General features: G+C 40.8%; 2 protein-coding genes across 2 annotated transcripts; one reads left to right on the plus strand and one right to left on the minus strand.

Annotated features, from left to right (window-relative positions):
- The first annotated feature begins 7,922 nt into the window (after positions 1-7,922).
- LOC128056913 (olfactory receptor 1Q1-like) lies at positions 7,923-8,867 on the plus strand. The gene has a single exon (XM_052649738.1). The coding sequence runs from the start codon at positions 7,923-7,925 to the stop codon at positions 8,865-8,867; it is 945 nt and encodes a 314-aa protein (XP_052505698.1).
- Positions 8,868-15,698: 6,831 nt separating this feature from the next.
- Positions 15,699-16,697, minus strand: LOC128055743 (olfactory receptor 24-like). The gene has a single exon (XM_052648277.1). It carries the CDS (start codon positions 16,695-16,697, stop codon positions 15,699-15,701), a length of 999 nt encoding a protein of 332 aa, XP_052504237.1.
- Between the last annotated feature and the right edge of the window lie 5,338 nt (positions 16,698-22,035).

The following is a 22,035-nucleotide window of genomic DNA, read 5'->3' on the forward strand; positions in this document are numbered from 1 at the left end:
TCATGACTACAATAAAGGTCAGTTAACGCATCCATCACCTCACATAGTTATGTTCTATGTGTGCGGGTATGGGTGTTAGGAACATTTAGCATCTACACTGTTAACAACTTTAAAGTATATGACACAGAATTGTTAACTATAGTTACCATACTGTTCATTATATACCCAGAACTTATTTGTCTTATAAATGGGGATGTATAACATTTTTCCAAACTCTTCCCATTTTACCCACACCCTGGACATCACACATCACACCTGGACATAAGCTCTTTGTTTCTATGAGCTTGGCGTTTTTAGATTTCACACATAAGTGAGATCATACAGTATTTATCTTTTTCTGTCTGACTTATTTCATTAACATCATGCTCTCCAAGTCCATCCAAGTTGTCACAAATGGCAGAATTTTCTTCTTTTGTATAACTGAGTAATATTCCACTCTTTATATATACCACATTTTCTCTATCGACAGTCATTTAGGTTTTTTTTCATATTTTGACTATTGTGGATAATGCTGCAATGAACGTGAGTATAATTAATGTAGCTACTGAAAGGACTGAATGATATAAAAACATTCAGTTCAGTTCAGTTCAGTCACTCAGTTGTGTCCGACTCTTTGCGACCCCGTGAATCGCAGCACGCCAGGCCTCCCTGTCCATCACCAACTCCTGGAGTTCACTCAGACTCACGTCCATCGAGTCAGTGATGCCAGCCAGCCATCTCATCCTCTGTCATCCCCTCCTCCTCCTGCCCCCGATCCTTCCCAGCATCAGAGTCTTTTCCAATGACTCAACTCTTTGCATGAGGTGGCCAAAGTACTGGAATTTCAGCTTTAGCATCATTCTTTCCAAACACTTTAAACAGAATGCCTGGCACATAGTAAACACTCAATATATATAACCTGTTACTGTTGCTAACTATATGCATTCAGTTATGTCTGTGTCCATGTGAGTTTCAGATTTTTGAGAAGTGACAAATATGAGAGATGACAAGAAATGTTCCATTTCATGTTCTAGGGAAACTAATGATTTATGTTTCCAGAATGAACAGATAGTGTAAGTAAAAGAGAAAATGTCTATTTGAGCTGGACATTGAGAACAATTAGAGTTGTAAGTCAGGTCAAGAAGGAAAACCTGAGAATACTTCATAATCAAAGCATAATTCCTGCAAATCAATAATAAAAGGACAGCAACAACATAGGAAAAGGGGGGCAACAATATAGTTGGAAATTTTTTTAAAAATAAGAAACTAAAATGGTTGAAAAATATTTTCTAAATTCCTCCATTAATACTTCCATCTGGCATTTCCACTTCTGGAAAATATATGTACACAAAAATGCCTGTAAAAGAATATCCATGCAGCGTCACTTTTGTAATAACCACCCCTCCCCCACCCCACCAAAAAGGAGATAGGTAAGTGGCATGAGCAGGGAAATGTGTCTTATTAATGGTACATCTATTAATCTATTAAATACTTCAAAAAATAATGAGGTAGATCCCATGGTGATATAGGAGGTCCATGATATATTGGTGAGAGTAACAAAGAAAGCTCCAGAACAAATGATCCCATTTTCGTAAAATCAAAATTCTATATATATATATGGTGCATAGAAAAGTGTCTGAAGGTGTACAGGTCAAAACTCTAACAGTGATTACCCCTGGAGAGAGATGGGAACGATGAGAAACAGATTCTCACTTTTCATTTGATACCTGTTTCAGTGCTGTTTTTTTTTTCTGAGTATTTTTCCCTGCTTATTTATTTATTTGGCTGTGTTGGGCCTGCAGTGTCCAGGCTCTTCGTTGCTTCTCTCTAGTTGTAACACGAGGGCTCAGCAGTTGTGGCACATGTTTATTTGCTCCAGGGCCTGTGGGATCTTAGTTCCCTGACCAAGGGTCAATCCCATGCCTCCTACATTGGAAGGTGAATTCTTACCTACTGGACCTCCAGGGAGGTCCCTAAATATTTTTTTAAAATAAGTGTGTGTTACCTGAAAGAAATGTAAAACGTGAGGCTACATCTTCAAGGACTCTGGGCAAGGACACACCCGTCTATGCCTTGACCATACCTGGATATTTCTGAGCTTCCACCTCACAGTCGAATTTTGGAGCACAGATCAGAGAACTCCAAGTCCAGGATGAGCCCCTAAGTTCTGGCCTCCCCTCCTGGGATCAGCCAAGCTGCCAAGTCGCAGTCACTAATACTAATATTCCCACTAATACTGGAAGCACTACTTCACGGGCTCCAGTCCCCAGAGAAGGCAGTGAGCTTGGATGATGACACACTTGGGACTATGAAGTGATGGGAGCCGTGGAATTCATGCAGAAGCGTGTAATAAAAAAACCTCCCAATGCCTTTCCCAGACATGCCTTCCTGGCCCTGCCAAGCAGAAGCACCCCCCAGGAGTCTTGGTGCTCAACCCCGTCAGCCCTTCCCTAAGGTCTTTCTTCCTTCTGTGCTGGGCCACTTGCTCTGTCTTCCCTGAGCAGACAGATCCGAGCTGCTGCCACAACAGGATGACACACGCCACCTGAGGGATGATGAAAGTGCCAAGCCCAGCCTATTCCAGCCCAGGGAGGGTCCACAGTGAGGTGAGTGTCTGCTGCGGACTCCACACTCACACAGCCCCTCAGACGATTTCTGCACAGGCTCCCTGTAAATTCTGGAGGGACGATCACTTTCTCAAATTTGATCCTTCACACAGCGTTGTATGCATCGTGACGTTCGTCTTTGACCCTGTGGGTCATCTTTTCCCCTTTCTTTCCCTTCACGGTGTCTCTTCCCTATGCCATCCTCAGATATTCTGGGTCTTGGTGAACTCTCTCGCCTCCCCTCATTAAAACAGAACCACAAAAATGAATGGATTTACATAGTCAAAAGTGTTTCCTTTTAGGAACATTTTCTTGAGTGAAAAAGGAAATTATCTAATGGAATTCCAGAGACCTCAGTCAGGTAGGGAGGGATTGTAGGTAATCAGCTTTGAGTGAACCAAAAATCAGCCCCTGTTCAAGGCTGTCTACTTTGTCTTGCTTAACAACTGACCCAGATATTTCTTTTCACATCTGGGCATTAATGTTCCAACAGAGAAACCCAAAGAATAGACTGTCACATTATCCAAATGCTTAGGTCTCTTTAGAATGAAATGCTTTATTATCACCAGTCCATGGATCAGACTGTCACAAGTTATGGGGACCTACGCTAGACAGAAACCAAGTTCCAAGTAGACACGTAAAACAAACTTCTCACTGTCTCATAAGACTTGTTAAAGGACTTGTTATGTCCATAGTCTCCTCTGTTATTTTACAAAGCTTCTGCATGAAAAGCAGGTATTATTCATCCCATTTCCCAAGAAAGAAGAAACTGAGGTTCCCAAGAATGAAGTGATTTTTTCCAAGATCTCAGAGTGTTCATGGCAGACCTGGGGCCAAAGCCCAAATCTTTCAATTTCTGGCACCAGATCCATTCCCACACTCCACCCTGCTTTTTCTTTGTCTACATCTTTCTCTATAAAGCAAGACTTTTCACTTGTAGTTCCCCAGTCTTGACTGCACAGCCCCATGCCCCACACTACATGTCAGGAGCTGACATGCTGCACTGTGGGTCAGGCAGAATGACTTTTGCCAGCCAGAGGAGAGTAAGGACTCCAAGGTTCCAGGAAGTCCCTCTCCCCCCACCTCTGGGGCTTTCTCTACTTCTGAGCAGCTGTCACAGGAGCTATATGGACATTGCCCCAGGTACCAGCCATAGCCTGCTGACTGTCAAGTACAGCTCAGTCCCTTCTCCAGCCCTCCCATGTTTCCTAAGCCATGACTCAGGACCACTGATTCAATCTGGAGAGTTCAATTACAGTGACAGACTAACAAAAGGGACCCAAACGCAGGAAGAGAAAAAAACACAGGGATAAATGGGTGAAGTGGGGCAGAGAGAGCCTTGTTTTGAGTTAGACAGATCTATAATCAACCTGACTCCAACCCTATACCCTGTGTCCCTGGGAAAGCAAGTTCATCCCCCAGCCCTTATTTTCCTGATCTGAAAGTAGGAACAGTAATATCTACTCTCAAGTTCAATAATGAGGATTAAACTAGAAAGGAAAAGTGGGGTAGACATTTATCACTGGCCAAGTGCATAAGACAGCACAGTGGGAAAGGAAGGAACAAAGAGGAAAGTGGGAACTGGAATGGGAAGATGACATTTAAGATATGGTACAGCCCAAGGTTAAGTGCATAGATGTTGAGGTCAGCTAGAACTGAATTCAAATATCAGTTCTACCGCTTACTAACTCAGTGTCTTTGAGCATCTCACAGCATCCCTCTGAGCTTCCATTGATCGTAGACTTGCTGTGATCACCAAATGAGAAACACACATATAAAGCTCTCAGAACACTTCCTGGTTTATAGTTAATGCTCAGTCAATGCGACTACAACTTGTAGTTCTCATTCATCATCATATCCTATTGAAATCAATTCAGGATGGTTCAATGGCATATTACAAATTTCCAAATTTTTGTCGTTGAAACATCTAAAGTTTACTCTTCTGTGTGTGTCCATGGTGACATCCTTTAATCTGGGATATGAAAGCAGATAGACCAGGAGTGATGAATAAATTCATTTTCATGGGGCAGAAGGTTAGGCAATGAAAGGGTGGTGTGGTAGAGCCTTACACATATGAGCACTCAAGGTGTCCAGAAACAAGTCTGAAGTCCAGTCGAACCACCTAACACTGAGTGATGCTGAGCAAATTGTTATACCTCTCTAAGCCTTGGAAGAAAATTTATGACCAACCTAGATAGCATATTCAAAAGCAGAGACATTACTTTGCCGACTAAGGTCCGTCTAGTCAAGGCTATGGTTTTTCCTGTGGTCATGTATGGATGTGAGAGTTGGACTGTGAAGAAGGCAGAGTGCTGAAGAATTGATGCTTTTGAACTGTGGTGTTGGAGAAGACTCTTGAGAGTCCCTTGGACTGCAAGGAGATCCAACCAGTCCATTCTGAAGGAGATCAACCCTGGGATTTCTTTGGAAGGAATGATGCTGAAGCTGAAACTCCAGTACTTTGGCCACCTCATAGGAAGAGTTGACTCATTGGAAAAGACTCTGATGCTGGGAGGGCTTGGGGGCAGGAGGAGAAGGGGATGACAGAGGATGAGATGGCTGGATGGCATCACTGACTCGATGGACGTGAATCTGAGTGAACTCCGGGAGTTGGTGATGGACAGGGAGGCCTGGCGTGCTGCGATTCATGGGGTCGCAAAGAGTCAGATACGACTGAGCAACTGAACTGAACCGAACTGAAGCCTTGGTTTACTCATCTGTGAGATGAGGATAATAAATAACTGGTGTGGCTAGAAGTATGTCGGGATTACTATACGTTACATGTGATAAAACATGTGAAAGTGCCTTCCACCAGGCAGCTCTTAACTCCTTGCACTTTTCCTCCCAACAATTGAATTGTGAAGCTTAAAACTTCTTGGGCTAGCCATGGACACAGCTAGCTTGGACACAGACTGCCAACTTTGATCTCCACCCAAAAAGCTACGAATGATGGCCAGACCAAATCATTATGTTTACCCTGTGATGAGAATCCAGACTCATAGAATTTTGCTCAGTTCTGGAAACCACACTTTAAAGACAGTGACAAGAGACTTCCCTGGTGACCTAGTGGCTAGACTCTCCAGCCCCAATGCAGGGGACCCAGGGTCTCCCTGGTCAGGAAACTATAGCCTATATGCCACAGTCAAGACCTGGCATAGGCAAATAAATAAATGAATATTAAAAAAAAAAAAGACAGTGACAAAGTAGAGTAGGTTTAGGTAGAGGGACCCAGTTGGCAGTGCACTGTCCTCCTAGAAAAATCCATTGACTCGGCGCAGAACACGTCTGAAAAATTGATCAGAATAATTGTCACCATTTACTGAACACTTGCCAAGGACCAGAAAGTATCATTTGATCCTCAGAGCAACTTTATGAGCAATGTGCTATTACCATTCCCCCCATTTTACAGATGAGACGAGTTGGCTCATAGAGGGTAAGCAAATTCCTCTAGGTCATAAAACAATTAAATGGAAGAGCCAGGTTCTAGTCCAGTATCCGGGCTTCAAAACCCACCATGCAGTCCTTCCTCTGTTAACTCATGTTTAGATTTCTTAAGGACTTTTTGTGTCAAAGAATAATAGACTTGTTCTTTGAGATTCCAGAGGACTAAATGCTGTGCAAGTAATATGACAGAAGTTAGTGTCTCATACTAACAAAAATTATTTTAAATGGTGTGCTGACAAGTAGATTAGGTCTCCTTCAACATCTCTCCTTTTTTTATTTTTTTGAGAGCAAAGAACTGGAAGCTCCCTGATCTCAAAATAGACTTGCTATCTGGCCCAAAAAGCCATTCATTTTCTTAATATTGCTGACTATTGCTTCATTTAACTTATTTGAAGTTTTTATTTCCCAAGTCAATACATCTAATAAGATTTGTGATGGATGAAAGTAAGTCTTTTATTTGGCAAGTGATAGACAGGATAATGCATGAGGAGACATATTGAAGACAAAATGATTTTAGTAAAGAGAATAAGTCGGGAATCTAGAAATTGATTCTCCTAAAAGCATGTCTGTGTACTTTGAGAAGTTTGTGGGTACTGCCAAGGGTATGCATTACCCAAAATAGACAATACTTAACCAAATGCCCTTTGAAATCTCTTTTAACAAGGTTATGTAGCCCATTAGCAAGTTTTATTGCCATGAATTAGATGTCTTAGTTTTAATTTGGGAAGTCATATTATATTTTGTCACTAGCATACTCTGGAGTCAGACAAATATGACCTTAAGTTCTGATTTTGCCCTTTATGAGTTTAAACATTCTATGCCTCCATTTTCTAGTTTGTAAAACTGGAATAATAATGAATATGATAATAATAATTGCCTTATGGGGTTATTGTAAGAATCAAATATGATAATGTAGCAAAGTCCTTGATTCAAAATAAGTGCTCTATAAATGTTATCTATGATGATAGTGATGATGCTACTGATAATGAAAAATCCATATCTCATTATTTTGGAAAATAATTAAACACTTGATCCTGTTATCAATACCAAGTTATCCCATGTGTAGTTTACCCTGGAGCACAAAACTAAAAGTAACTAAACAGACTGCTCAGATATCCAGGTCTATAAAAATAATTCTTTTTGGAAAATAGTACGCAGGCTCCATTAAAAATTAAAAATACTATATCATCCAGCAATTCCACTTCTGGATATTTATCCAAAGAAGACAGAAACTCTAATTCTAAAAGATATATGCAGCCTCCAGGTTCATTGCAACACTATTTGCAGTTGCTAAGACATGGAAACAACTTGATGTCGATCATTGGGTAAATGGATAAAGAGGGCATAAACACATACACAGTGGAATACTATGCAGCCATAAAAAGAAAGAAATCCTGCCATTTGCAACAACATGAATGAAGCTTGAGGGTATAATGATAAGTGAAACAGTCAGACAGAGAAAGACAAATGCTCTATGGTCTCACTTACGCATGGAATTAAAGAAAAAACAAGCTCATAGAGAAAAGATTGGAAGCAGGGGAGTGAGGGGATGGACAAGATGGGTGAAAGGGATTCAAAGGCTCAAACTTCCAGTTAATAAAATAAATAAATAACAGGCATGTAATATACAGCTTGGTGACTACAGTTAATAACATCATATTGCATATCTGAGAGTTGCTAAGAGAATAAATCTTAAAAGCCCTCATCATAAGGAAAAACAAAATTTGTAACTATGTATGAGTATGGATAATAACTAGACTTATTGTGGTGATCATTTTATAATGCATGCACTTATTGAATCACTATGTTATACACCTGAAACTAATGTAAAGTTATATATCAATTACATCTCAATTAAAAATAATAATAATCCTGTTTGTTTAATGGTAATAGATGGACAATACCACCTGGACCAGTGTGTCCCATTTTGTTCTCTTGGGCATTTCTACCCACCAGGAAGAGCAGATCCCGCTCTGTCTCCTTTTTCTGCTCATGTATACCATCAACATTTCTGGCAACTCTGTCATCATCATCCTGATTATCTCTGCTCCATGCCTCCAAACTCCCATGTATGTCTTTCTTAGCAACTTGGCCTTGGCAGACATCTGCTTCACCTCCACCACAGTCCCCAAGATGCTGCAGAACATTTTCTCTTCTACCAAGGCCATTTCCTACATGGGTTGCTTAACACAGACTTATTTCTTCATTTGCTTTGCAGCCATGGAGAACTTCCTCCTGGCTGTCATGGCCTATGACAGATACATCGCCATCTGCCACCCTTTCCGCTACTGTATGATTCTGAACAGGAAGCTGTGTTCACACTTGGTGGCCATGTGCCACATCCTCTCCCATCTTCACGCCCTGCTGCACACCTTTCTCATGGGCAAACTGATCTTCTGTGCAGATAACAGGATCCCCCACTTCTTCTGTGACCTCTACCCTCTGATGAAGGTCTCCTGCTCCAGCACCCACCTCAACACCTTGATGATTCACACAGAGGGAGTCATTGTCATCAGTGGCGCTCTGGCCGTCATCATGGCCTCCTACGCCTGCATCATCTCAGCAGTCCTCCAGAGCCCCTCAGCCAAAGGCAAGTGGAGAGCCTTTTCTACCTGTGGCTCCCACCTCACTGTGGTGGCTATATTCTATGGGACCCTCACATGGGTCTACTTCCGGCCCCTTACCAGCTATTCAGTGGCCGGGGGTCGTATCCTGACTGTCATGTACACAGTAGTGACCCCCATGTTGAACCCCTTCATTTATAGCCTAAGGAACAAGGATGTCAAGGGAGCCTTCAGGAAATGGATGAACAGGATCTGGACTTCTTCATTTAGATAAAACCCCAAAACACAGTTTCAAGTTTTATCTATGATTTCAAGATTTATCTATGAAAGATTTTTGTCCCTCAAATATCTGTTTCCTTTAGAACTTCCTAGAAATATTAGGTATGTATCACAGTTTTCTCATGGGATATTGCCTAAAAATATTTCTTAAACCCAATTGTAAAGTAAAATAAAGTAAAAATAAAAATTTTAAAAAAAGAAAGAAAGAAAGAGTCTTTGGCAAACCTAAAAACAAACAAACAAACAAACAAAGTACATGGAGCTATATATTTAGTGTAAATCAGGAACATGATTTTAATTACAGCAGATGGTGTTCTGTGGGCCTGATTTCTAACACCAGGATTGTAACTTTCAGAGTTTTTAGATGCAGGCAACAGAAACTAATTCTGGTTATTCATGGAGGAAACAAGTTTATTGAAAGCATATGTGAAACTCATGGATTTCCAAGAAGACTAAGCCAACAAGTTCAGCAAAATGGACAAGAATAAGAAAGGTCATACAGGCAGAACCATAGTCAAAATCATATCCCAGAACTGGTATGATGAGGTCACCACTGTAGCTACCAAACTCCGTTCCATGCCACCTGAATCCCCACCAACATTACCAGAAACAGTCACTGGTCATAGCCCTTAGAGGCCTGAAAAACAGATGTGATCACCTCCAAAAAGAGCACTCATTTCTTATTCTCTCCATCAACACCTCTAGATTCAAAACAAAGTGGTGCGTCTGATTGGCCAAGTCTTGGTCAGTCACCCAAGCTCTAATTCCCAAGGGAACTGGAAAAACAATACTGCTACTTTTATTTTCCATAAAAATTAGGGAGGTTCTGCCTCCCACCAAGACAAAGGAAATGGGGGGACTCCTCTGGAATGGGAAGAGGGATGTCATGGCAAATGTCCACTATAGGGCTAGGAGTTACAGTTGCTTCAGAACTGATCACCTGTCACAGCTCTCCAACTTGCACTTCCTTAACCTTGAAGAGCTGCATTATTCTGGGATTACTTAACCTCTTTCTGTCTCAGGATTCTTCTAATCTTTTCTATGGTTGAAATGTGGAATTAGCCTATTACTATGTATCTGCTGTGATCCATGAAGGGGTTGCTTCATGGATCACGGGGTTCTTGAGGCAAGAATATTGGAGTGGTTTGCCATTCCCTTCTCCAGTGGACCACATTTTGTTAGAATTCTCCACTATGACCTGTCCATCTTGGGTGGCCCTACAGGGCATGATTAATAGCTTCACTGAGTTATGAAAAGCCCTTTGCCACAAGGCTGACGATACCACTCTAAAGGCAGAAAGTGAAGGAGAAATAAAGAGACTCTTTATGAAAGTGAAAGAGGAAAGTGAAAAGGCTGGCTTAAACCTCAACATTCAAAAAACAAAGATCATGGCATTCAGTGCCATCACTTCATGGCAAATAGATGGGGAAACAGTGGAGACACTGATAGATTTTATTTTCTTGGGCTCCAAAGTCACTGCAGATGGTGATTGCAGCCATGAAATTAAAAGATGCTTGTTCCTTGGAAGGAAAGCTATGACAAACCTAGACAGCATATTAAAAAGCAGAGACATCACTTTGCTGACACAGGTCCATATAGTCAAAGTTATGGTTTTTCCGGTAGCCATATACAGATGTGAGAAGTGGACTATAAAGAAGGCTGAGTGCTGAAAAATTGATGCTTTCGAAATGTGGTGTTGGAGAAGACTCTTGAGAGTCCCTTGAACTACAAGGAGATCAATCCTAAAGAAAATCAGTCCTGAATATTCACTGGAAGGACTGAGGCTGAGGCTGAAGCTGAAGTTCCAACACTTTGGCCACCTGATGAGAAGATCAACTCATTGGAAAAGACTCTGATGCTGAGAAAGATTGAAGGCAGGAGGAGAAGGGGGTGACAGAGGATAAGATGATTGGATGGCACCACTGACTCAATGGACATGAGTTTGAGCAAACTCTGGGAGATAGTGGACAAGGAAGCCTGGTGTGCTGCAGTCCATGAGATTGCAAAGAGTCAGACATGACTTAGCAACTGAACAACAACAATGTGTTTGATGACCAATCAATGCTGGACATGGGGAGCAGGTCCAAGAGCCAAGATGTCTACCAATACGTTGATTCTTGGGCTTCCCAGGTGGGCCAGTGGTTAAGACTCTGTGCTCCCAAGGCAGGGGGCCAGAGTTCAATCCCTGGCTGGGGAATTAAGATCCCACATGATGCGTGGTGTGACCAACAGTAATGTTGATTCTTCAGTTTTGTGGGTATAGGATCAAAAGGAAAAGTGAAAGTGGCCTCCCAGGACCTGAAGCAGATGTCACAAGTACAAGTCAATTTGGTCCATCTGTCTAGATAAAGTTTCTATCATATAATATGGATTGTTATAGGCACAAAGTCAAGAAGGAAATAAAATTGTAATAATTTTTGTGTAATTAGTTAGAGTAAGGGTTTATTATTTTAAAATATATATATATATATATAAGGCTTGGTCAAAATTTAAACCATTGAAATGGGTTTGAGAAGCTATACCGCCTTAGTCTTTGCACCAGGATAATAAATCTTCCAAGGTAATGGGAGCCATCAGTTCAGTTCAGTCACTCAGCTATGCCCAACTCTTTGAGACTCCAAGGACTGTAACACATCAGGCTTCCCTGTCCATCACCAACTCCTGGAGCTTGCTCAAAGTCATGTCCATCAAGTCAGAGACGCCATCCAATCATCTCATCCTCTATCGTCCCCTTCTCCTCCTGCTTTCAATCTTTCCCAGCATCAATCTTTTCCAATGAGTCAGTCCTTTGCATCAGGTGGTCAAAATTTTCGAACTTCAGCTTCAACATCAGTGCTTCCAATGAACACCCAGGACTGATTTCCTTTAGGATGGATTGGTTGGATCTCCTTACTGTCCAAGGGACTCTCAAGAGTCTTCTCCAAAACCACAGTTCAAAAGCATCAATTCTTCAGCCCTCAGCTTTCTTTATAGTCCAACTTTCACATCCATACATGACTACTGGTAAAACCATAGCTTTGATTATACAGACCTTTGTTGGCAGAGTAATGTTTCTGTTTTTTAATATGCTGTCTAGGTTGGTCATAACTTTTCTTCCAAGGAGCAAGCATCTTTTAATTTCATGGCTGCAGTAAATATCTGCAGTGATTTTGAGAGCCATGGCACTTATAAAATGATAAGAAAAGATAAAGCCAACCTGTGGTTAGTTAACTAACATTTGCCAGTAAGCATCTTATATACCAAAAAAAATTTTCCGAATTCCATTTCCTGCCTCCCAGCCCCACCTTCCTCCTTCTCTGTCTTTAGTTTTGTTGCTAATCTTCATTCTTTACCCATGGATTAGCCTCACTTCTTAGCACTCTACCCTCTTCTAAGAATCCGCCCTGCTCCCATGGGAAGAATTTTCTTAAGGTGAAGAAATGGTCAAGAGAGTAAATTAAATATCTTTGAAGAAATGGATAGAATTGGGCACTTCCATCAAAAATTTTGTATTTAGATATCTTCCTCTTCTAGGAGTTTATCACACAGAATAAGCACATGTAATGAATAAACATATATTTTATGAGTAAATACACACATCTATTTTAGGTTCAGTATATTATTGTCTATGACAGTAAAAAATTAGAAACAATCTTCACACATACTAACGGAATTTTTGGTTCATCATGTCCAGTGTTGCTGTTCAGTCGATAAGTCGTGTCTGACTCTGCGACCCCATGGACTGTAGCAAGCCAGTCCTTCACTATCCCCAGACTTTGCTCAAATTCTTGTCCACTGAGTCAGTGATGCCATCCAACCATCTCATCCTCTGTCACCTGCTTCTCCTCCTGCCCTCAGTCTTTCCCAGCTTTTGCAATGAGGGTCTTTTCCAAAGAGTTGGCTCTTTACATCAGGTGTCCAAAGTATTGGAGCTCCAGCTTCAGCATCAGTTCTTCCAATGAATATTGGGGCTTCCCTCATGACCCAGATGGTAAACAATCTGCCTATAATGCAGGGGACTTGGGTTCAATCTCTGGTTTGGGAAGATCCCCTGGAGAAGGGAATAGCTACCCACTCCAATATTCTTGTCTGGAGAATTTCATGGACAGAGGAACCTGGTGGGCTACAGCCCATGGGGTCGCAAAGAATCAGACACGACGGAACAACTAATAGTAACACTATCATATTTAGTAGTTAGATAGTATCTATCTGTTCTTCCTTCTCTTCATATCCTTGCCATGGCTTCACTGAGAACAGAATACACATCTCCATCCCTTTGACTTTGGATTTGCTTTAGCCCACAGTTTATGAACAGGGATAACAAATGCTGCTTCAGATAAAGAGCTTTGAATGGGTTTAGAAGATTTGGTTTGCCCTCTTGAGCTCTGGCTTTCATCATGAGAAGAAAAGCTCACCCTGTGTAGTTAGGGCCGCTTAGCTTGGATCTCAGAATAAGAAATAAATTGAACAGACCTGAACGTGACCTGGGGTCTAACGCATGGTTGGCCCTTTAGCCTCCAGACTTTTGACTGGGAAATAAAAGCTTGTTGTTATAAGCCACTGAGGTTTAGGATTGTTTCTTATTTAGGACTTTGAAGGAAATCCAAACTAATTCAACACACATACTATGAATTGCTGTGCAGTTGATAAAAAGAATGAGGCAGATTAATTTCTGGCCTTTCATTTCATCAAGTCTTTGGATACATACAGATATGCAAACCCTTATCTAGCCATTCTTTGCCCTTTTCTCCCATCATTTCTTCATGTGTATGTGTAGGAGATTTCTGGAGATTATGAGTGAAATGCAATAAAACATACAAGACATACAAGAGACAGATACACTCTGGCCAGAGGAAAAATAATAACTGCGGTGCAAGCAAGCAAGCTCGCGGTTTATTTTTATATAGCCCCCCTGAGCAGAATTCCAGACTGTATGACCAAGCTTGTTCAATACAGCGCATGTGAATAAATGTTATCGTACAGCAAAAGGGAGTGAAATTCCGGCTTACTGCAGAGTCTGTCCAGAGCCCTTATCACAAGAAGGGAATGTTCCCTTATTTGCAAGGGACCATTAATCTCAAGGCTGTGTCCGTCTCCTTAGCAGAACATCCTGTTTGCAAGCAGCACATCTCCACTTTCCCTACTGTGGCCACATTAACCCTTCAGTATGCTATTAATAATAAGTAATAATAATAATGATAGTTAATGTGGACTGGTCATTGTTATGGTGTTTTACATATATTGTACTCATCAAATCCTTATGAACTCTAAACCTTAATTATACATACTATTTCTCTCTTTATAAACGGATAGCTGAGGCAGAGAGTAATTGAATAATTACCAAAGAGGATACACATTTAAACCCTGTGTTTCAATGGAATATTACTCAGCCATTAAAAAGAATACATTTGAATCAGTTCTAATGAGGTGGATGAAACTGGAGCCTATTATGCAGAGTGAAGCAAGCCAGAAAGAAAAACACCAATACAGTATGCTAACGCATATATATGGGATTTAGAAAGAAGGAAATGTATGAGAGACAGCAAAAGAGACACAGATGTATTGAACGGTCTTATGGACTCTGTGGGAGAGGGCAAGGGCGGGATGATATGGGAGAATGGCATTGAAACATGTAAATATCATATGTGAAATGAATCACCAGTCCAGGTTTGATGCATGATACAGGGTGCTTGGGGCTGGTGCACTGGGATGACCTAGAGGGATGGTACAGGGAGGGAGGTAGGAGGGAGGTGGGAGGAAGTTTCAGGATAGGAAACACATGTACACTCATGGTGGGTTCAAGTCAATGTATGGCAAAACCAATACAATATTGTAAGGTAAAATAAATTGAGTAATTAATTTAAAAACAAACAAAAATAAACAAATAAATAAACCCTGTGTTTTTCTTTTTGTGATGCAAGAGCCTGACTTAAGCTTTGATTGAGGAAGCATGCATTTCAAAGGCTACCTGACATACTGCCAGCCACACCCACCTCCTTGGTTTAGAGATCTTGGTTGATTTAGATTAACTGTTTGTTTGGGCCCCTTGATTTTATTCTTCCTGTGATTGAAATTCCCACTCTTGGGTTTTAAATCCATCCATTAAATAGTGAACCTTGAAGATGAATCCCTTATCTTCATCCCCAATAAAAGCAGAACTCTAAGCCCACGCTCTCTCCCTCTATCCATAACCTCATTGGATGGCCCAAGATGTGCTTGTCCTTTCCAGTACTTGTGAGTAATAAACATTTCCTCCCCCCAAATTTCCCCAAAGAGCTGCTGAGGGTACCTTACAATCATAATAAGAATCAAAAGGGCCTGACCAGCTCACTGGTTATCATAGGCACAAAACAATCACACAGCAAGTAATGACAGACCTGGGATACGAATTCACTCTGTCTCCAAAATCCATTCCCTTAACCGCTTACACTATACTACCTTCGAACAAGCCCTAGCATTTTCCCTTGGGCTTTTGAACTCTCTTTCATTCTGACTTCTTTAAGGAAAATAAAATTTCTTGGAGATCCTATGTTTGCACAAAAGAACTCCTTGATTCTATTGTTTCAGTGTAATTATGGATACTACCTCCTTTATCTCTCAAAGGGATGTGTATCTTTACAACAATAGCAATCTATCTGAAAAGAAAAACAAGAAAACAATCCCATTTATAATAACAACAAAAAGAACCAGCTACTTAGGAATAAATTTAACCAAGGAGATTAAAAAAACTGTACAGTAAAACCATAAATCATTGATGAAAGAAAGCAGACACAAATCAAAGGAACAACCTCATGGGCGTGGATTGGAAGAATGAATATTGTTAAAATATCGATGCTACATAAAGGGTTCAGGAGCTGTGCTGCCATTCCCCGTTTGCCTGGGAACCAGGTTGGAAGTTGCTTGAGATACAGAGCTTCCTGAAAAGCCTTCGCAGGGCACCCTTCACCTCCTGGTTTCTTAGGCTGTAGATCAGTGGGTTTAGCATAGGGGTAACGACTGTGTAAAAGATGGCCACCTGACGCTCCTGGTCCAAGTCGTAGCTGGAAGATGGCCGGAGGTACACACAGATCACAGAGCCGTACAGGAGCAGTACAACCAGGATGTGGGAGCTACAGGTGGACAGGGCTTTACGCAGGGCAGCAACTGAGTACATGTGGGTTAGGGCCACACCAATGCGGGCATAGGAACCTAAAATAAAGAAGAAGGGGCTGACCACCACGGCTACCCCCTCAGTAAATATTAACATCTCATTGACCACTGGCCGGGTACAGGAGAGCTTCAGCAAGGGTGTGATGTCACAGAAGAAGTGGGTGACCTGGTTGCCACAGAAAGTTAAGCGGGTGACCAACACACTATAAAGGAGGCTGTTGAGGCTGACAATCACCCACGAGGTCAATGTTATGCGTAAGCAGAGGTGATGGCTGATGATGGCAGAGTATCTTAAGGGGTCACAGATAGCCACATAGCGGTCATAGGCCATGGCAGCCAACAAGTGGCCTTCCATGCTGCCCACAGCCATGAAAAAGAAGAGCTGGAGCATGCAGCAGTTGAAGGAGATGGTTCTGTTCACAGACAGTGTGTGCACCAGCATCTGGGGAACAGTGATGGTTGTCAGAGAGATGTCAATGAAGGAAAGTTGGCTGAGCAGGAAGTACATGGGGGTCTGAAGCTTGGGGTCTGAGAGGGCAGCAGTCATTAACAGAGCATTGCCCATAACTGCCACCAGGTACATGGGAAGGACGATCCCAAAAATAACTGGTTGCATCTCTGGCCAGCTGGACAGGCCCAATAAAACAAATTCTGTTACTTCTGTCCTGTTTCTAGCAGCATAAGCCTCAATCCACATCACCCACAAAGAGCAAGTGTTAAGATCAAATAAGGTTGAAATTTATTCAGAGATAGCTTGCAGGAAACACCTTTTCTTGTGCAGATGTCCCTAGTTTTCCAAAATGAATTTTTTTCTCTTTAATTTTTTTCCCAGGCCATTATTTCTTATTCATCCACTCACCTACCCATTCTTTAGTATATTCCAGGTTCATGTATTGACCACTTACAATCTCTCAATTTGGTTAATACTAATGACAACAGGATATCTCACACACAGTCCTGGACTTTCTGAACTTCACTGTATAACAAGTAATCACTGAACATATAATGTCTTTGGTGCTTGCTGTGTGCATTCTAAATATCAGGCATTTGATTCTCACAACAGTCACTCATGGTAGAAACTGCTTTCAACCACTTAACTACAGATGAGAAAGTTAAAGCATAAAGAATACTCTAGTGAAGGTCTTATGTGATCTGAGCAACAAAACCTGGACTTAATCCTGTACAGTAAGCCCCTTATATACAAACAAGTTCCCTTCCAAGAATGCATTTATAAGTTCAACATTGCCTAGATACCCAACTAACACAATTGGCTACAGAACACTGTACTGCAATATGTTGATAATACATTTTAAAAAAGCAAACAAAAAATAAAGAAAACATTTTAAATCTTACAATACAGTGCCTTAAAAAGTGTAGTAGTACAGTACAACAGCTACCATACAAGGGCTGGCATCAACTGAACAGGAAGAAGAGTTACTGGCTTGAGGAGGCAGATGAGGTGGGAGATGAAGAACTGAAGGATCATCAGCAACAGGAGATGGAGGGCAAGCTGCAGTTTCACTCACGCCTGACAATGATGGCCCAAGTTCTGGTTCCTTGCTGGAACCAGATGCACATTACTTCTTTGAAAGTTCACAGCTTGAAGGTTCACATGTAGGGAACTTACTGTGTAATTTTATCAGCCTCAACCATCACACTTCATTTCTCAGAGCTGGAAGGAGAAGGGAAAGATCCTCAGACTCTGGCCAGATGTCTGAGTCTCTATGTCTTTGCTGAGGCACTGAAATTAAGATCTGGTCCTAGCTTTGCATGTCCAGAAACTCAACTTTTTATTCCCGCAGGAGAGCGCGTATTCCATTAAGTCAAATGAACTTACCTGGGATGAGACTAGCAATGATAAATATAATTGTTGACTTTGTTAATGATTTATTTTCAAGGAATAATATAATCTGCTAGTGGATGAGATTCTTGTGACTTTTCAGCTTAGGTTTTTCCTATAGGTAGATTTATGCAGCACATCAAAGAGGTAACATTTTGAGGTTGTTTTGGGAGCAAGGATATATTTATATATTTTCAGCATTTTCTCATGAATGTGAGTAAAATAATTTTAAAATAGTAGAGTGCAAGAGAACATATACTAAAAAAGCAGAAGTCTCTTACCCTACATTTACACACCTGTGTGTTTAGTTTGACCCCTTCTAGTGATTCACACCTCTCTGCATCTAAATAAAGTGGTACATACTTATATATCTATGTGCCAGTTTTTATTAATTAAAGATAATCTTTTGGCTCTTTATCATAAAAGATAAAGTTTTATCTTATTTACATTATTGCCACTCTTCCTTCTTTTCCTCTATTTTTGATGATATTTTAGCTCTTCAATTAGTTGCTTTTCTGCTTTTAAATGATTTACTTCAATCTACAGTCTATCAGCTTCAGACTCTACTTATCTTCCTCACCTCTGCACCCCCCACCCCAAATTTGGAAAGGTATATCTTTATTTGCATATTGTCAAGATTGAAAACACACAGATTACGGGTTGTAGGCATAGTTAAGTCTTCCAAGTAAATGCTAAAAATCAGTAGACAACATTAACATTAGTCTAACTGTGTAAATTTTTATCATGGCAGTGCCAAATCATGTGTTACAGTTTCTTTTATTCTTTAGTGAGTCCAGTGTTCCACGCACCAAAAGATAATATCCCTAACATTAAGATACAGAATCAAAACCATTTTAAGGCCATCTCTCTTGGTGCTTTCTTTAAAGAAAAGCTCACAGGAGCTTAAAAGATAAAGAAAACTTATGTTTTCCAGTGTCTGTTCTTTTGTCTTTATTTCTTCATGTATTCTTTTCCATGTCAGTGATATGGCTCAAACTATATGCTCTTATGATTCTATTATACATTCAAGCCAGTGAGCACACACAGACATCTACATGGAGGTATAGAAGAAGGTGAGAGGAAAAAAAAAAGATGGGAAGGAAGAAATATTGAACAAGTCCCTTCATGGGGAAAGGGTGAGAGAAAATCATCTTTGAGAAGGAAAGAGTGTCAAAGAGTATAAATTTATCCATCATGGGGATTAAAATGTAATAATATAGAGTCCATTTTCTCTCAAGCAAAGCAAAACTGTATTTGAAAACTGATTATATGCAATAATAGTCATAAGCTGTGGTAGTATTCTTCTGACTTTTTCAATACTCATCTCTATATCTTGGTTATTTTCCAATATTTTAACATTATTCTCATCAGAATCTGAGCTCTGTGAATCCTTTTCAGACAACGTGCAGAGATCAAGGATGCTGATTCTAGAAGACACAGAGAGGAGTAGTTCGTTTAGGAGAGAGATGAAGAAATACACATACATAGATATAAACAACTCAAAACACCAAACTAAACTGAAATTTGGGAGAGAAACAAAACAAAGGGAAGAATTCCTGGAATGAGATAGAAAAACATCTCAGATTTCCCAGTTCCCACCTGTACTTTAGGAACATACAGAGTCCTGAAGAAAGGAGAGAGCTAAAGTGTCAAACTCCAATTGTGCTCTTCTTGTCTTTCTTCTTTAATGAAAGCACCAAGGAACACATAGTCTTCCCTGTTTTATCAATATCTGAATGTTACAGATATGTTTTATATATTACCTTCTTGATTTAAATTCTATTTCTAGGCTTTTCCCCTGTGTTGATGAATCACAAAGGTTGAATCTGAGATGTATAAATCTGAACCTCTTTTTCTCTGTCCCAAGAATATATTGTCAACATTCTCACAAAATAAATTGGGTCCCCTGTCCCACATTTCTTGCACCTGGGGGCTGAAATATCTGTCCATACCCTCTCCAATTACATGACTATATTCTCCATCTAAGCTTTATTATTTTCACTCAAAAACATATCTTTCTGTGTCATCATTGTCAATTCCTCCATCCCATTGCTTTTTTTGACTATGACGTTTGAACCTCACTCTATTCTTGGTATATTTTGAGTACCAGTATCACATTGCTTTCTACAAGAGGATTATGTGTTTACTTATTTCCTATTCCCTTTCTGTTTACTCTTAGGGCACAGTGTAACCTTAATCACACCTTTTCTTTGTACTTAATGTACACTCAGTTTAGAAAATTTGGGTGGAACTGTGTTTCTTCTCCACATTCTCACAAAACTGCTGCCAAGTCATTTCAGTAGTGTCCAACTCTGTGCAACCCCATAGATGGCAGCCCACCAGGTCCCCCTGTCCCTGGGATTCTCCAGGCAAGAACACTGGAGTGGGTTGCCATTTCCTTCACCTCTCGCAAAACTAGGGATTCCCTTTTTGTCATTTTCCATAAAGGCTTTTCTGTAGAACAGCTCACCCCAGTGAGACAGTGCCATTTACATGCACTCATTCTGGAATTCTACCAACCCCAGGAGACTCCAATTTTGTTCAGATGAAATATTATTTAGAATGGTCTGAGCCCTTGTATCTTCCTTTATCAACTGGGATGGTAGCACAGGTGGCTCCTCCTTCTTCCTTATATCTAAATCTCACTGAGGCTAAGACTGTAAAGCATCTAAAAACAACTGTGCCTGTAGGGAAGGTCTATCCCTTAGGGGACACAGTGGCCTTGCATCACATCAACAGTTAGACAAGAAAAACCTTAAGGGGAACTCAATTCCCATATCAGCATCTCAAGAAGAAATACACATATATAGATTTAAACAACTCAAAACGCCAAACTAAACTAAAATTTGGGAGAGAAACAAAACAAAAGGGAAGAATTCCTGGAACTAGATAGAAAAACATTTAACCTAGCCTTTCTATAATTATCGAGTGTTTGTTATCAGTGCTAACATTTTAACTCAGCTGAATTAATGGCAAGACATGAGGGTTTATGATACAGCAGTGGGACAACTTCAGTTCTTATCATGGTTCCATTCTGCTCGCCAATGACTTTCTCAGTTCCTGCCCTCACCCGATTAAATTCTTTTGATGGATTTCATTTAGCCATTTTGCTCTCTCTGTTTCACCTCAGAATACTTGATTTAAACACATCTGTGTGTACAAAACAAACAGAATGATGTAGAGCACCATAATGAGATTATATGAACATTGGGGAGATTCTTGGGAATGCAGAATGTTGAGAACAAGACCAACCATGGGTTGGGTTGGGAAACTTATAAAATTCCATGAAGATCTTCTATCCTGTTTCAGTGATTTTTCTCCTGGTGATTATTTTTTGTTGATGTAAACCTTTACCTATTAGAGGCTTCCCTGATAGCTCAGCTGGTAAAGAATCTGCCTGCAATGCAGGAGACTTGGGTTCAGACCCTGGTTGTGAAGATACCCTGCAGAAGGGAATGGCTACCTACTCCAGTATTCTGGCCTCGATAATTCCATGCACTGTATAGTCCATGGGGTCGCAAGGAGCTGGACACGACTGAGCGACTTTCACTTTCATTTTCACCTATTCAGTCCAGTTCAGTTCAGTTCAGTTGCTCAGTTGTGTCCCACTCTTTGTGACCCCATGGACTGCAGCACGCCAGGCCTCCCTGTCCATTACCAAATCCCAGAGTTTACTCAAACTCATGTCCATTGAGTCAGTAATGCCATCCAGCCGTCTCATTCTCTGTTGTGCCCTTCTCCTCCCACCTTCAATCTTTCCCAACATCAGGGTCTTTTCAAATGAGTCAGTTCTTCACATCAGGTGGCCAAAATATTGGAGTTTCAGCTTCAACATCAGTCCTTCCAATGAACACCCAGGACTGCTCACCTTTAGGATGGACTGGTTGGATCTCCATGCAGTCCAAGGGACTCTCAAGAGTCTTCTCCAACACCACAGTTCAAAAGCATCAGTTTATCAGCGTTCAGCTTTCTTTATAGTCCAACTCTCACATCCATACATGACTACTGGAAAAACCATAACCTTGACTAGATGGACCTTTGCTGGCGAAGTAATGTCTCTGCTTTTTAATATGCTGTCTAGGTTGGTCATAACTTTCCTCCCAAAGAGTAAGTGTCTTTTAATTTCATGGCTGCGGTCACCATCTGCAGTGATTCTGGAGCCCAGAAAAATAAAGTCTGACACTGTTTCCACTAT

Source organism: Budorcas taxicolor, chromosome 11, assembly GCF_023091745.1.
Source record: "Budorcas taxicolor isolate Tak-1 chromosome 11, Takin1.1, whole genome shotgun sequence".
Classification (NCBI taxonomy): domain Eukaryota; kingdom Metazoa; phylum Chordata; class Mammalia; order Artiodactyla; family Bovidae; genus Budorcas; species Budorcas taxicolor.